General features: G+C 44.9%; 1 protein-coding gene across 1 annotated transcript in view; it reads right to left on the bottom strand.

Moving 5' to 3' along the window:
• The window catches only part of LOC142814741 (lachesin-like), a 48003-nt gene extending 39732 nt beyond the window's left edge, over window positions 1–8271 (bottom strand). Inside the window, exon 1 of the mRNA XM_075893980.1 lies at window positions 7934–8271. Coding sequence (XP_075750095.1) covers window positions 7934–8024 — 91 coding nt within the window. The 5' untranslated portion in view covers window positions 8025–8271. The remainder of the gene's footprint in view (window positions 1–7933) is intronic.
• Between the last annotated feature and the right edge of the window lie 7012 nt (window positions 8272–15283).

Raw genomic sequence — 15283 nt, 5'->3', positions numbered from 1 at the left:
CCCATCCGAACCATTTTATAGGGTAGGTGTTGACTTACTAGGACCGTTTCCTTTATCGGCCAGCAGAAACAAGTGGATAGCAGTCGCCACGGATTAGACCACTCGGTATGCCATCACACGGGCCCTTCCTACCAGTTGTGCGACAGACGTCGCTGACTTTCTTCTAGAAGACGTCATATTACACCACGGCGCTCCTCGGCAACTGCTTACCGATCGGGGTCGCTACTTTTTATCACAAATTATTTAAGACATATTACACTCTTGCACTACAAAGCACAAGTTCACAACGGCGTATCATCCTCAAACAAACGGGCTCACGGAGCGGCTAAATAGAACCATCACGGACATGCTCGCCATGTACGTTTCTTCCGACCATCGTGACTAGGACTCCGCCCTTCCATTTGTAACATTTGCCTATATTACGTCTCGGCATGACCCTGCAGGTTTCTCGCCATTTTTCCTCCTGCACGGACGAGAACCTACGTTGCCTTTCGACACGCTCCTTCCTGCCGTTGGCCACACGTCAGAATATGCCCGCTATGTGATTTCTAGAGCTCTAGAGGCACGTGAGATTGCTCGCCGGCGTCTGAGCGATTCGCAGGAACGACAACGACAGGTCTACAATGCGTGCCATCGTGATGTCCACTTCAGTCAAGGTGACACAGTCCTTCTCTGGACGCCGTCGTGGCGAGTTGGCCTGTGCGAAAAGCTGACTTCACCGTACTTGGGTCCGTACCGTGTGGTGCGCCAAGTCACCAACGTGACATATGAAATTGAACCTCTTAACGCCACCAGCGCGCGATCGTGTTCTGACGTTGTTCACGTCACTCGGCTGAAACGATATTACTCAGACCAACCAAGCACCAAGACGGTGCCTTCGCCGCCGGGGGTGATGCTACGGGGTACCACAAATGAACATTGTAGAAAACAGGACGATGTTTAGGGCGAGCTCGTGCAGACCGGGCTCCATATTGTATGCGTGCCTGTTTACCAAAAGTAAAGGCATTTTTCAGACGCCTTCTCCCCGTAACAGTATATATATATATATATATATATATATATATATATATATATATATATATATATATATATATATATATATATATATATATATATATATATATGGGTGGTGGTCACCTAGTAGCACGGTATTCGTCCCGATTGTTTTCGCCGTGTGTAACCAAATATTGGGGTTATGGAATCTACAAAAAGGTTAAACTTGGAGCCTGCGCGCATACTTCAGTTTACATTAGCGGGAGGCTAGCTCAACTTCAGTGAACTTTTTCATGGTCAAGGAAAGAGAGCGATCGACGAGCTTATCTTACGAGTTCCTTTTTTTTCTAAATGAGTGATGCGGGCCGATAATTGTGCCTGTGTTTACTTAACGCTTAAGCACAAATTGTTGTTCTGAACGAAGTACAATCGCAAATGAATTGCGACACTTAAAGGGCAACCTTGCGACGGGAGCAAAGTTGTCTCAAACGCAATTTTGTTCGCTCGTCAAATGACTGTTTAAAATGATTGTCCGTGGGATAACGGTATAGAGCGTGCGTACCGAGGTCACACAAGAAGAACGGTATTTAACGGCGGGTCAACGGCCATATTAGCCTGCCGGCAAGTTTGACAGGTCGCCGAGGTTCGGCTGTGCTGCTCGCCTGTCACGCCTTATCGCGGTTGCGCTCCCTTCGTCGTTCACGTCAGGACGATTAGATGGGAGCCTTCATTAGGGATTCAGAAGCAATGATGCAAGTGCGCGCTAATGGTTTTCCTTCCGGTTCCCGGAACGGATGAGTTACGCTTGCGCGCCAGCGTCGATACAACGCGCTGTCGTCCGTGCCGATAAGTAGCCGAGCACACTTGAGTGGATATCGGCACAGCGAAGTGTGCGATATCTGAGGGGACGAGCTCCACCGAGTTAGCTATTGCGCTATTTGTGCCCTGTGGAACGAGCTCATTGACTTGCACAAACGAGACGCTGGGAGACGTGCGCAGCACGTGTACGTTATACGCTGTCCACGTTTAGTCTAAATATAACTCTTGACATGCAGCCTTGCCCGACCCAAACTGCCGAGTAGCGGGGAAGGCATAGCCAACATCGAACAATCTGACTCCGAGTTGCGGGAGCGGTGTTCACTGTTGACTCGTGTGCTGACTGGCCAATATGGATTTTCCTCGGCTTGCCGGCTGAACGTCTAGCGCAGGGACTAATACATCATACTTAAGATAAGAGCTCAGTAAGCTTTCTTGTCGTAACTTCACGTAAAAACAGGAAGACCGATACCGAGTCAAGCTTTGAACAAACGATACTGCGTTTTACTGTGCCTGCGTAGAAACTTCCTTCCTTATAGATCGTTCACACGTCACATTGAGTAAAAAAAGAGAAGAGTTTCGGATTTTGAAGAAATCTTAGAAGTTTTCCGTGGTGATATCGGAGGCGTACGTCCTACACAGAGCTTAGATATTGCAAAATCCCGCAACATTTGATTGGTGGCCTGGTAGATGAGCTACTCCAAACTTGTGTACGCTGGGCCTGGGGCTCTTGGTGGGTATTCAATGCTTACTTTAAGTGTTTTAAAGCCGAGCTGTTATGCCCGCCGTTTGCCCGGTCAGCGGTGTAGACCAAAAAAAAAAAAAAGTCAGCATATCCCCGGAGTGAATTATGATGAGTGGGGCAAAGCGTCCGTCAGCCCGTCCTTGCTTTCCGTCCGTCCGTTCGTTCTTGCTTCCGCCCGTCCGTGCGAAAATTCGTGCGTCCATCCACGCGTCCGTCCGTCTGTCCAAGCGTCCGTCCGTGAGTCCATCCATTAGTCTGTCCGTCCGTTCGTGCGTCCATCCATCCGTCCATGAGTCCGTCCATCCGTCTGTTTGTCCATCCATGCGTCCACCTAGCGAACACTCCAAGTGCCGCCATATCGCATCTCACATCCTCTGTGGCACATACCCGCTACGCGCGTCCATCCATCAGTCCGTACGTCTGCTAGTCTGTCTGTCTGTCCGTCTGTCCATGAGTCCATCCGCGCGTCCATCTAGTGAACACTCCAAGTACCGTCATCTCACATCTTGCATCCCCAGTAGCTCAGAGCGGGTATGCGCCACCGGTGGCTACGTACAACAACATCGGAGGATGTACAGACCCACGCTTTAAGAAGCTTCGCCCCTAAAAAATTGGCCCCGTATCTGCATGTTTCACTGCGAATGTCGTCGAAAGACGATAGTCTGGCTCTCTAGTCTGGCGTCTGGAGAGAGTGAACAAAACGCTAATTTGATGTTCTGCGCGAGAACATCAGTGAATTTATTCTGGAGGCGCTGTAGAGTGCCTCGATCCGGGCAGCGGAGGCGAACGAGTGCATTGAGGCACGTGAGACACGAGTGCTATCTGGAAGTTATCTTCGAAAACGAAAGACGGTATACGCGCCTGTCTCGAATGCGACAAGGTGTAGAACACAAAGTGACGGGTAGGTGCCACCACCGTGTCGTTTTAGCAAAGCGTTGGAGACGCTTGCCTTTTTGTGCATAGCGTTGCATTGTCAGCGCAGCGCCATAAACGCTACGGTCCTTAGAATTACTTATGTATGTCTTCTCTATAAAGAAACACATACGCGATATTGACGTGTTGTTATTGTGCCTCAGATATGCTCAATAATTGCTTTTAATTGGCAATCGCACAAGTATGAATGAACACTGAACCTTGAGCAATATTGGTGGGTGCTGCAGATGGGGTCGGAATTTCGGCCCTTTCGGGTACCGTTTCGGTGGACCAACAGACACTCGGATGGACAGACTGACAGAACTAAATTTTTGCGTCTAAGTACCCCAAGATAGATTGTCGTCTTTACAAAGCTATTATCAATATGCCAGCGCGTGCCCATTTAGCCATCTTTCGCTTAGCTCCCTGAATAAGTGTGCCAGGCGCACGCCCTCCCGCTGCGCTGATATGTCCGGTGTGGGGTGCAATAAGTCGGACGGGCGAGAGAACGTGAACGAAGAGAGAGAAAGAGGTAGACATAAAGAAAAGTAGAAACAGAGAGAGAGAGTGAGAAAAGAAAAACAGACAGAGAGGAAAAGAAACAAACTAAAAAATACAGAGAAATAAATCAGGACTGAAGGCGAAATAAAGGAAGAGAGAGAAACAAAGAAAGGTATCACTGACTTGAGACAAAAAGAAATAAAGAAAGAGAGAGTGAAAGAAAAAAAGATTTAAAGAAATGGAGACAGCCACTGATAGAACCCGATAGATACCTATTGAATAATCGGGATTTGCAATGTGATCCCGTAAATACTTCTTGCATCGGGTTGTGAATGCATGTGTGCCTCATCAAGCCAGTATCAGCTGAGTATCGACCAGTACTACTCTGCTCCAACCTTGCGCATTTTTTTTCAGTGAGTCAAATTACATGACAACATATAAGAATTTAATAGTGTGCAAACATTTCAAACTCCTTGCTGTGACTTTGCTTCTAATGATATTGTGTGGCATAGCAGTTTCTTCCACGATGTATAGCTTGTCGAAAATGCAATTATGATACCTCGAAATACTGTAAAGCAGAAAAAAAAATCACAGCGTATCCACGGAGTGAATGATGATGAGTGGGGTGAAACATCCGTAAGTCCGTCAGCGTTTCTGTCCGTTCATTCGTTATTGCTTCCGTCCGTCCGTGCATTCGTCCGCACATCCGTCCGTGTGTCCGTCCATCCGTGCATCCACCTGTCCGTGCGTCAAACAGACAGACAGACCACGGACGGACGCGGCCAGCGGATGATTCACGGTTTGCCAATAAAACCCTTCGAACCTTCGCCCCACTCATAATTATTCACTCCGTGGATATGCTGTGATGTGGTTACTACATACATGCATACATACAGGTGACGGCCGAACCACCCATGGCTTAAGGAGCTTCGCCCCTAAAATTCGAACACTATTACGCATGCCTGTGCTGCGATTAGAATTATATTAATACCTGTGCTGCGATTAGAACAGCGGCTTGTGCAAGGCGGCTCAATGGTTTCCGTGTGTATCTCGTTAATATTGCGCTGGACTAGGGACGCAACGTGCCCCATATCTTTCGGTGCACAAGAAACGACACGAATAGGAACTGTCCGCGTCATTACGGAAGTCATTTAGTGATACATTAAGGCAGTGTCATATCAATGATGTAAGCGAGAGCTTTCGTGGCGACTGCTCATAAGCCATTATTCCAAGATGTTGGAATAAACGGCTCATAGTGTGCAACCTTTCGAGCACCGTTCGAGACCGTACGATTAAATATCTATTATTATTCCTTTTTTTCTCATGGTGCTCATGTGTAAAAAATAAAATTGACCAGGAAAGCTACACAGATACAGAAAGAAAACACGTCCTTGGGTATAACGATCGATCAGGTTCTCCACTCTGTATCCTCCTTTCCCACCATTTTTTATCTTTCTCAGTAATAAAAGATGCTCTATTTTTTTTACATTTTTACGCGAAGGGCTCAAACAGCCCGCAGGCCTTGACGAGTCACGTGACGCCCTATGATTCCGTGTTGTCACGTCGGCCACTCGCATGTAGGCGCACTTGCCAAGCCGTAGCCACCATGTTTTTCGAGCACTTGCTGGTCAAATCAAAACGAGCTGTCCAACTGGCTCGTGTTCCTATTCTTTTTGCACGTACATTTCCTCCCCCTTGCCCTCACACATAGACTCGCTCCGAAAGACCCCAGTGCGCACCGACTCAGTACTCGATTTTGGGCCGCAGCCACACACTGGCCCGGGTTGCATATTTTATCCCCAAATCACTGGAGATGGATGGAGCCCGGAATTGCCGTCACACGTCTCTGTTCTTTTTTCTGCTTATCTTACGTGGTGGATCGCCAACTAGACTTGGGCTCGTTTTCGCCTCCTGGTTCATGGACTCTTCTTGGGCCGACGCAGTGCATGGTAATACCTCGCATTCGTGAAAAGAAGGGTTAAATTATAGATAGGATTGTGACCAAGAGCGGCAATATTGCATGCGCAAATAGCGCACCTATCTGAAAAAGTATAATGCTCATTTTTCTGGTCATGGTTATGTTTAAAGTTGTGTTTTCTTGAAGCATATCTGCAACTACATCTCACTTGAATCGAACGCGTCTAAGCGCCGTGCAAATTAAAAAAAAATGAAAGGATGGTACGTAACTCACACTGGAGATGCATATTCTTCCGGAAACCAACACCCCGAAACATCGTCTTCCCAGTGATTTCCACGGTCGTATTCAGAAAGCCTTAAGTACAATATATCACTGGTAAGTCATGGTCACTCGTTTGAAAATGACAATGCATGGGAAAGCGGAAGAGGAGAAATAACACATCTATGCCGTCGCGTTTGTGACGACTCTATTCACACTTTTTGGCAAGCTATGCTGTCTGCTGCTTCAGGCCAGTTACCGAGCAAAATGCCAGCACTTACTTGTCCCCATTATTTGGTAATTCATAATACTTCTCAATATTAGGTTCTCATTAACCTTGCGATTAATGAAGAAAACAAGCCCTTGAACTTACGCTTCTTTCCAGCACTTACTAAAGTTATTTGCGCACTGTCTGACACGCACCAGTGAAGGGCGCAAATTGGGCTTACATTTTGTTGTGATTACGATTGTCTCGATATTTTTTTCCTCTCTGATGCAGAGTTATGCTATTTTGTTCTTGTGTTTACGTTGAAACTGGATCCGCGTGCCAAATTTCACGTTCGTGAGGACGAAGGTATGCAGACTCAGTGGGAGGAGCTTGAACAGGAGACTCAGCTAGAATAAACGATCGCTGCCCGAAACCAAGGCATCGGATTTAGCAGCTGATTGCCGAGAGTGTGGGTGTGTACCACTTTAAAACTGTTATGGGCGAGGTTTGCCGGGTGTCGCAGATACAATATTACCATCGACATCAACCAAAAAGGTGCTCAACCGCAGCCCATGCATGCTGTAAAGATGGTTATCAAGAGAAGCTAAAACGTGCCCACCAGCGCTGATGCACGACCAAGTTTCACGCTAAATATTGCAAACTGTGCTGAAGCTTTTAGCGATGCGATGATATTATAGAAGCCCGAACACAGAAAGAACGCGTGCGAAGTGATCAAAGTCCTTCACAAACGAAAAATGATGATGAAGATATGTGGGGTTTAACGTCTCAAAATCGCCATATTAGCACCATATGATTATGAGAGACGCTGTAGTGGAGGGCTCCGGGAATTTCGACCACCTGGGGTTCTTTAACGTGCACCCAAATCTGAGCATACGGGCCTACAACATTTCCGCCTCCATCGAAAATTTCACAAACGAACGAAGTGGTTGTGTAAGTCCGCAGTCATTCCGACCATGGGACAGAGAATATCAATTATTGATCAGCACGTGCGGTAGCACAAGAAGATCTTTGACGACGCGCAGCGCGTATGTTTTTGCTTCCGTAAGTGAATTACTCGTGGAGGCCCGCACGTGTCATTGATTACATTCGTTTCTTTCTTCCCTTTGGGTCCGAATGAAGTTCTGCTGAAGGTCAGTGCATGCAGCCGCAAGTTTCTTCGACGTTCATTGTTTTTTTTGCGAGTGCCTTACAAGACACCTCTGAATACATCGTGACGTTTCCGCGAGCCAGTTGTTTCTGCAACACACTGAGCCGAGGCTCTTAATGTAATTCAATATGAAGCTTTCCGCTTTGAGAAATCTGTCATTTCTTTCCCAAAATGAACTCAGATAGATATAAAACAAACAATGACAAAGCACATTGCGATGCGTCTTTATTTCTTTTTGTCGAAGCAGTAATAGGATCAACAAGCCGCTATGACGCTGGTAAAGTAACGTTGGAGGAGCTATTGTAAAGCAACGGGAAGGTTTTGCACCAGTATACAACGCTTCCACAGAAAAGACAACAGGGTGCATTGAGAAGTCAAGTGAAATAAAGGTAGGAACGTGAACGTTTTACTTACCTGCTATACAAAATGAGATGAGGAGAAGCAGAAAAGATGCCCGGAGTTCTCCCCACCGTGGGCCACAGAAGAAGATGCACCACGTGGCCATCTCTACGACATGAGTGATACGAAATTCAGTGTGCCAAAGAAAGTAATGGCTTCGCGAGTTCTCTGTAGCAGTGTCCTACTTGGAAAGTCGCTCCTCGGGAAATGGTTAGAGAAAAGAAAACCTTGTGGTGAGCACGTGACTTTACAAACGCTGACGAGAGGGACCGCACGGTGGTTAAGGTTACGAAACGCTGTCCACGCGGCTCTTACCGGTCAGCGCATGGGGGCCACTCTAGCAGAGCTTACGAGCAGTGCGCGCGAAAAAAACTCGCATTGGCAGCATCCGCAGTTTCATGCGAAAGCGTGCTCGGCGGTGCGTCGGTTGGGGATGCGCAGCCCTCGAAACTAGAGTTGGCGCGCGCTTCCCGTTTCGCTCGGAAAAGGGCTCGTGGGGTCGAGCGCCGTTCCCGCCACCGCGCGGCCGATCCCCAAAGCGGGACCCTCCGCCGCCGCAGTGTGCTGTCGCGGACGCCGGTTCTTCCAATAGAGTTGCGGGGGCTGCCCTCGGGTTTGCTTGCCGCTTTTGTCAAAGCAGGTTCGCGTCGTAAAGTGCTCTGGGCAGTATTAATTACGTTTCACAAGGCGGGCCAGAGAGAAACAGAAGATAAATAAATAAATGAATAAATAATTGACATCTTAGTAAAATAGATAAATAATTAAATAAATAAATAATTGAGATCTTAGTAAAAAAGAAAACGAGAGCTCTAATAGCAAGCAGTGTGATGTATTCACAATGCTTTGCGCTAACTTTAACGCAACAAAAATTAATTACAAGAAATGGAACAGAAAGCAAGGAAGACGTCACGCTGCATTCCCCCCCCCCCCCTCGTGTCTTGTATCATCAGTAAAGAAGTCAAAAGTTGGACGCTAACCCGTCTGGTCAGAAACAGACATAAAACATAATACAAGGCGCTGAGCACAATGAAAGCAAAACAATCAAGTACTTTTATTTGGTTTTGCCGGGGTCAGCATCTTGTTTTAATTGTCTTCATATGTTTTTCTAGTAGTCAACACAATGTGCTTATGAAAGGAAGTGACTGCCTGTAGCGGCTGCATTACCGATGGAGGCGGAAATGCTGTAGGCCCGTATGCTCTGATTTAGGCGCACGTTTAAGAACCCCTGCAGGTGGTCGGAATTTCCGGAGTGCTCCACTACGGCGTCTCTTATATTCATATGGTAGTTTGAGACGTTACACCCCACATATCAATCAAAATGGGTGACTGACTGCTTGACTGATTTATCATTTACACAGGTTTACGTTACGAAAAATAAATGTGCTATCGAAAAACGTGGTAATAAACGGCTCTCACTTGAGTTCCGAGATTAGTTTTATTGTTGAGTCTATTTAGAACAGCTTCATTTGTTTAGCGCAAGGCACACGGATAGCGATCTAGCGAGCAAAAACTGAGATTGTTGAACATTCAAAATTGCTTAAAGGTATACATGTTTGACAAATATATATCTCTCTGGCTGGATGAAATAATATAAGAGAAACTCTACAACGACTTTTAGTGTATAGTTTTTAACATTGAAATTAAAAGCTGGTTTTACTTTTCGAGACCCCTTCAGTCTTCTCTTTAAGGGGGGCTGTACAGCCTGCTCCGAGGCTAGCTAATTTTTTTAGCGATGGTCCTTCTCTCCACCGTCGTTCTTCCCGCCGTCCTTGTTCTGCGTTGTTTTCTCTATTGGGCCTAGCCGAATGTGCATGCATACACGGTGTCCGGTACATACGTACATTCCTATGCACAGTTTTGTACCGTCATAGGAATGAAGGAACGCGTCTGATGATGGAGGCATCGCTTTATTGATAATAGCGGAAGCGCACGCGTGAACCAACCATCGATTAACTTGCACAATGATGACACGAAATGTCTTAACAGTTATCTTTTACATAGGCCTCCTCGCATGCCAGATTGGTAGGTTCACACGTGGTATGGGCATGCGCAGATAAGTTTGTGCGCCCTTTTCTCCCGCCGTTGTGCGCTTCTTGAATTGTTAGTAGGCGTTTGTGGTGCCTTTGTAGAGTTTTTCTTGTGTCCGCGTTCATGCCATGTACAGTCGGGTGCGATATGAAGATAATCGTGCGAGCGTGGACCAAGAGCGAGAACAGCGCCAAGGCCCAGAATTCTTTTTTCAAGAGAGGGAAGCAGTAGGCAATCTTCCCTCACTCTTTTTGCTGTTCCTGAAGCTGCGGTCACTCCCGTCCGAGGAAGGTGTTTTTTTGTTTCTTTTTTGTTTACCTGCTTGCGATAATAGAAAGGGATGGTATTTCATGCAACGCATTCTTCGCTATTATCAGTAATCGGACGGCATGAAGGCTGCATCTAGCGTGTGAATTACGTCACTGCTGCCGTGGCAAACACTGCCCGTGATGACTACATAAGATGCGGGCTCTCTTCAGTTTTAATTTGGCTTTTTTGTTTCGCAGAGTCACGTATTTCACAAAAAATATAGAAAGAAGGATTGTTTGAAACATGATTTATTTTTGGTTCACGGTCGTCGAGAAGTTTGAAGGACTCAGAGCATTGCGATTTTCGGACGAGAGAGCATGACTTATCTTATATCATCATAACAAAGGAACATCTGAAAATGAGATGGTTTTGCAGACACTACAGAAATTAATATCCAATATTCTGTATTGGAGACGAAAAAACTCAGGGGTCTCTCTAAACTCACTGTTACAGTAAATTTAGCGCTTACAACTTAATCAATACTTCGATACGCCGCCCGAGCTCTCCTTCACGTCGTTTAGCCTTTTCGGGATAGAAGCAAACAGAGATTTCACCAAATCAGGGTCTTGTCTGAGAGCATTCCACTCCATCTCAATGTGTTTCCACAAAGCGTCTGCGTCATTGTTTGTCAAATTGGCGCGAGCCAATAGTGCCTTCATTAGTCCCCAAACCTTCTCGATGATATTGAGGTCGGGGCTTTTAGGAGGCCAGCAAAGCTTTGCAATGCCAGAAGCATTTAACTTTCCTTGCACTGTGGATGCATTGTGAACAGGGCAGCCATCGTGTTGGAAATAAAAGCATCCGTCAGGAAATGGTCCATTGATAGCGAAAGGTAGGAGCACATCGTCGATGATCTCATTGTAGACTTCAGCCGTAATTCTTCCGGGGATGCGGAAGAGCGGATCCAGACCGGCATATGTTATTGCGCCCCAGACGTTGACCGATACACGCCCGCTTGCACCGACACTGCGAATGTTTTCATGCTAGTACCTGCAATAAAAGGGATAAATCCGTTTTCTACGCACAACATTCACAGCGTGGTAACTATGTAAAAACCCTTTCGTCGAGCCACAAAAATGGCATAGTGGGTCAGGGAAAAACGTGAGTAACTGACTAGTCGAAATGGGGAAGTGGGCCGAACTTGAAATGAGAGAGAAAGATAATCAATTGTAATTATTGGTAGCAGAGTGGATTGCAAGAAAAGGCAAGCACAGCTCGGCACGCCAGAAAATCAGTTCGACGGATGAGATTAAGAAGCTCGAGTGAATTACGGTACCATTGCCGGCAACAGGACCGGGTTATTTAGAGTAGTATGGGAGAGACCTTTGCTGCAGTTAGGTTAGTCAGGGTGATGCTGCTGCGGATTATAATGATGATGAGTACGCTCCTAAACCTAAGAGCGGTGCCGAACCGCTGTCTGTGTGAATTGATACAGAGAGAGAGAGATAAAGATACAAGGAAAGGCAGGGAGGTTAACCAGACGCACATCCGGTTTGCTACCCTGCACTGGGGAAGACAAGCAATATAAACCTTACCGGCTGCCATGGACTCTCCAAACACGAAGTCGCTGGTTCCAGCAAGAGGTGAACGTCGATTGATCACTGAAGATGACCTGCTGCCAGTCTTCAGCACTTCAATGTTCGTGCTGACGCACGAAGTCCAAACGTTTCCTTCAATGTTCACTGGTCAAAAGTGGCTTTCTAGCCGCCACGTGGCTTTTCAGACCGCCAGCTAGAAGTCTTCTTCGGATAGCCGAAAGACTGAGGGAAAGGCCAAGCTCTTCTTTAATTTTCTTTGTTGTCGAGAAAGGGTCTTTGACCACGGCAGCTATTATCAAGGCGTCTTCCTCCTCGGTTGTTTTTCTAGGCCTCCTTTGGTGTGGTGCATCTTCCAAGCGGTTTTCTTGGTAAAATGCTCGAAGAATGCGGTTGATTGTCTTCTGTGGCCGGTTCAGCTTACGGGAAGTCTCTTGCTGGGACATAAACCTTCTCAAAGAAATAATTTCATGGCGTTCCTCTAATATAAGCCGTCGAGGCATTTTCTTGCGACATGTGGTCTGGGGTCACATCCAGCTTGCAGCATTGACACCCTTGTGCGAAAATGTTTGGCACAATTCTATTGGCTGAAGAAGTCAGTATTACGATGCGATGCTTATAATTTGCGCGACATAGCACGTCACTCAAATGAAGGTTGACAAGAGTTTTTCCACCAATATTGTTGTGGTGCGGAAAGATAACAGCCTACCAAGTTACGCTTCCTTGCAATGTCTCACACGATCGGAATGCCGCTTCCTCGCACGACCTACGCTTCCTCGCACGACCGGAATGTCTTGCCACTCAATAACAGGCCTACAATCCTGGCATCCATTTATCGTTCCCCGTCATCATCTTATTCGGACTTCTGTTCACAGCTAGAAGAAATACTTAATCTCTTAACCAATTAAAATAAGAACATCATCATTTGTGGTGACATCAATATAAACATACTTCCTCCTAGCTGTCAATCGTGCTTTGATTACATAAACTGCTTATTTAGCTATGGTTTCTCTTCCTTAATTGATGTTCCAACTAGGTGTGACACTGCCGGTTCTTGCACGTTAATAGACCACATATTTTCATCATCAACCTCTGATTACACCACCGGAGTGATTGATTATTCCATTACAGATCATTATCTCCTGTTCTTCGTTCTTGGTACCGGAAAACGTGCACAGCACCGTCAATATACGAAAAATTCCTTCAATGAAGCTTTATTTGCACGAAAAGTGCATGACACATGCTGGAATAACGTTTTTCGAGAAGATTGTCCTGAGAAGGCATATTCGATTTTTCTATCAACAATAACGAATTACATTAACGATTGCACAACCCATGTAACCCATAAGCACACATTCTCGTCTCCTAGGAATCTATGGATTACAAATGCGCTGCTGCGCTCCATAATAAAGAAAAACAATCTTCACAAAAAGGTGAAATTGCAGATTTTTAACGCATCTTTGCGAGCTAGATTTAAAAATTATAGCAACATTTTTTCTAGCGTCCTCAAACGTGCAAAACGGGAATATTATGAACGGCGAATAATTGAAAACGGAACAAATACTCGGCGTAATTGGGAGCTAATTAAAGAATTTCTGAATGTTAGGGAATCTGATGCCAGCATTAAAAAAATAATTTACAAAGACAAGGAATACTCTACAGAAGCTGATATGTCAAATGTTTTTAGCGATAATTTTGCCGCGTGCCAAAATACGCTCTCACTTAGCGTTCCAGCCCATCTTCCACGTAGCCCTCAGTCCTTCTTCCTTCGCTCGGTTTCTTCTTCAGAAGTTTTTAACGTAATTTCTTCCCTCAAAGCTACGGGACCAGGCCTGGACTCCATCCGGTCCTCTAGAATTAAACTGGTTGCTGCAGACATATCATTAGTTTTTGCAGATATTGCTAACAAAATTTTCAGAACCGGTATATTTCCTGAGTTGTTGAAACGTGGTAAAATAATTCCTGTGTACAAAAAAGGCTCTCGTGATAACATTAACAACTATCGCCCCATTTGCATTTTGCCATTTTCTGGCAAAGTCATTGAAAAGCTTATCTACAGTCGTCTGATGCACTATCTAAACAAATTTAATCTTCTTTCCCCACACCAGTTTGGCTTTAGGAATGGTTATTCAACGGAACAAGCATTGCTCAAATTCACGGATAACATTAAACAATTTATTGACGAAGGGTTCGTTGTAGGCGCCATATTCATTGATCTAACAAAGGCATTTGACACACTAGAACATTCCATTCTTCTGGATAAGCTCGAGTCTTTTGGTATTACTGGCCCAACTCTAAATCTTATTCGTAGCTACTTGTCTAACAGGCCACAAGTCGTATATCTTAATGGTCAATTTTCATCGACTAAATTAATTAACTGCGGTGTTCCTCAAGGTTCTATATTAGGTCCGTTGTTATTTCTACTATTCATAAATGACTTACCTAATACGCTTACGTTTTCTAAGTGTTTGCTATATGCTGACGACACGACCATTTACTCACCGCATAAATCGCTCACCGCACTTCAAGACACACTTAATGCAGATCTTAACAACGTGCATTCATGGTGTAGAAATAACAAACTTCAGATTAATCTTACTAAAACAACTTTCGTACTCTTTCATAGCCCACAAACTGTGGTTTCTTCCTCCATAACTGTCTTGCTGAATAATTATACTTTACTGGCATCTGACAATGTCAAATTCCTTGGTGTTACTCTCGATAAACATCTTAAATACAATAGTCATGCCAATTCACTTATAAAAAGGGTTTCATTTGGTATCCGCATTATCATTACAACATGGGCATTTTTTCAACCTCATGTTCTCACCTCACTTTATCATGCTTATATTAATAGCCATTTATCATACTGCTTATCATCATGGGGTAACACATACGCCATTCGTCTCAAACCGCTTCAACGTCTTCAAAACCAGGCGATCAAGTTAATGACTTTTAGCCCATTCCGTTGCCATTCTCTACCTATCTATCAACATCTTCGAATCCTACCCATTCAACAATTGTTTTATCATAGATTGTCGCTCATCACATACCGTCTCATTCATCGCGAAATATCACTTGATAATATTCCTTTCCATATCTTCGTCAACAACAATAGTACTAGGTTTTCAGAGCGTAATAACTTCCTTTTACCTAAAATCAGATCAAACTATGGCAGATACACAGCACGCTTCTTTTGTGTTCATCTTTGGAATAATATCCCTCTTCATGTTAAGTCGTCTCATTCATTGCAGTCTTTTAAACATAACATGAAAAGCATACTGTTAATTGAGCCCCTTGTTCATTTGTAAAAAAACATTTTCATTATTACCTCTACGTTTTCAATTCCTGCTTTTACGTATTCTTGTAGTTTTGTATAATGTTGTTCTGGTAAATTAGCTTTTTCGATTTGACTATTTATTGTTCTGTGTTGAATGCACTTTTTATTTTTTTTTTGTTCGCACTTGTAGCTTTTGCTGCTGTTACTTACCTT

This window comes from Rhipicephalus microplus, chromosome 1, assembly GCF_043290135.1.
Source record: "Rhipicephalus microplus isolate Deutch F79 chromosome 1, USDA_Rmic, whole genome shotgun sequence".
In the NCBI taxonomy this organism is placed as follows: domain Eukaryota; kingdom Metazoa; phylum Arthropoda; class Arachnida; order Ixodida; family Ixodidae; genus Rhipicephalus; species Rhipicephalus microplus.
This window is presented reverse-complemented; position numbering and strand designations above follow the sequence as displayed.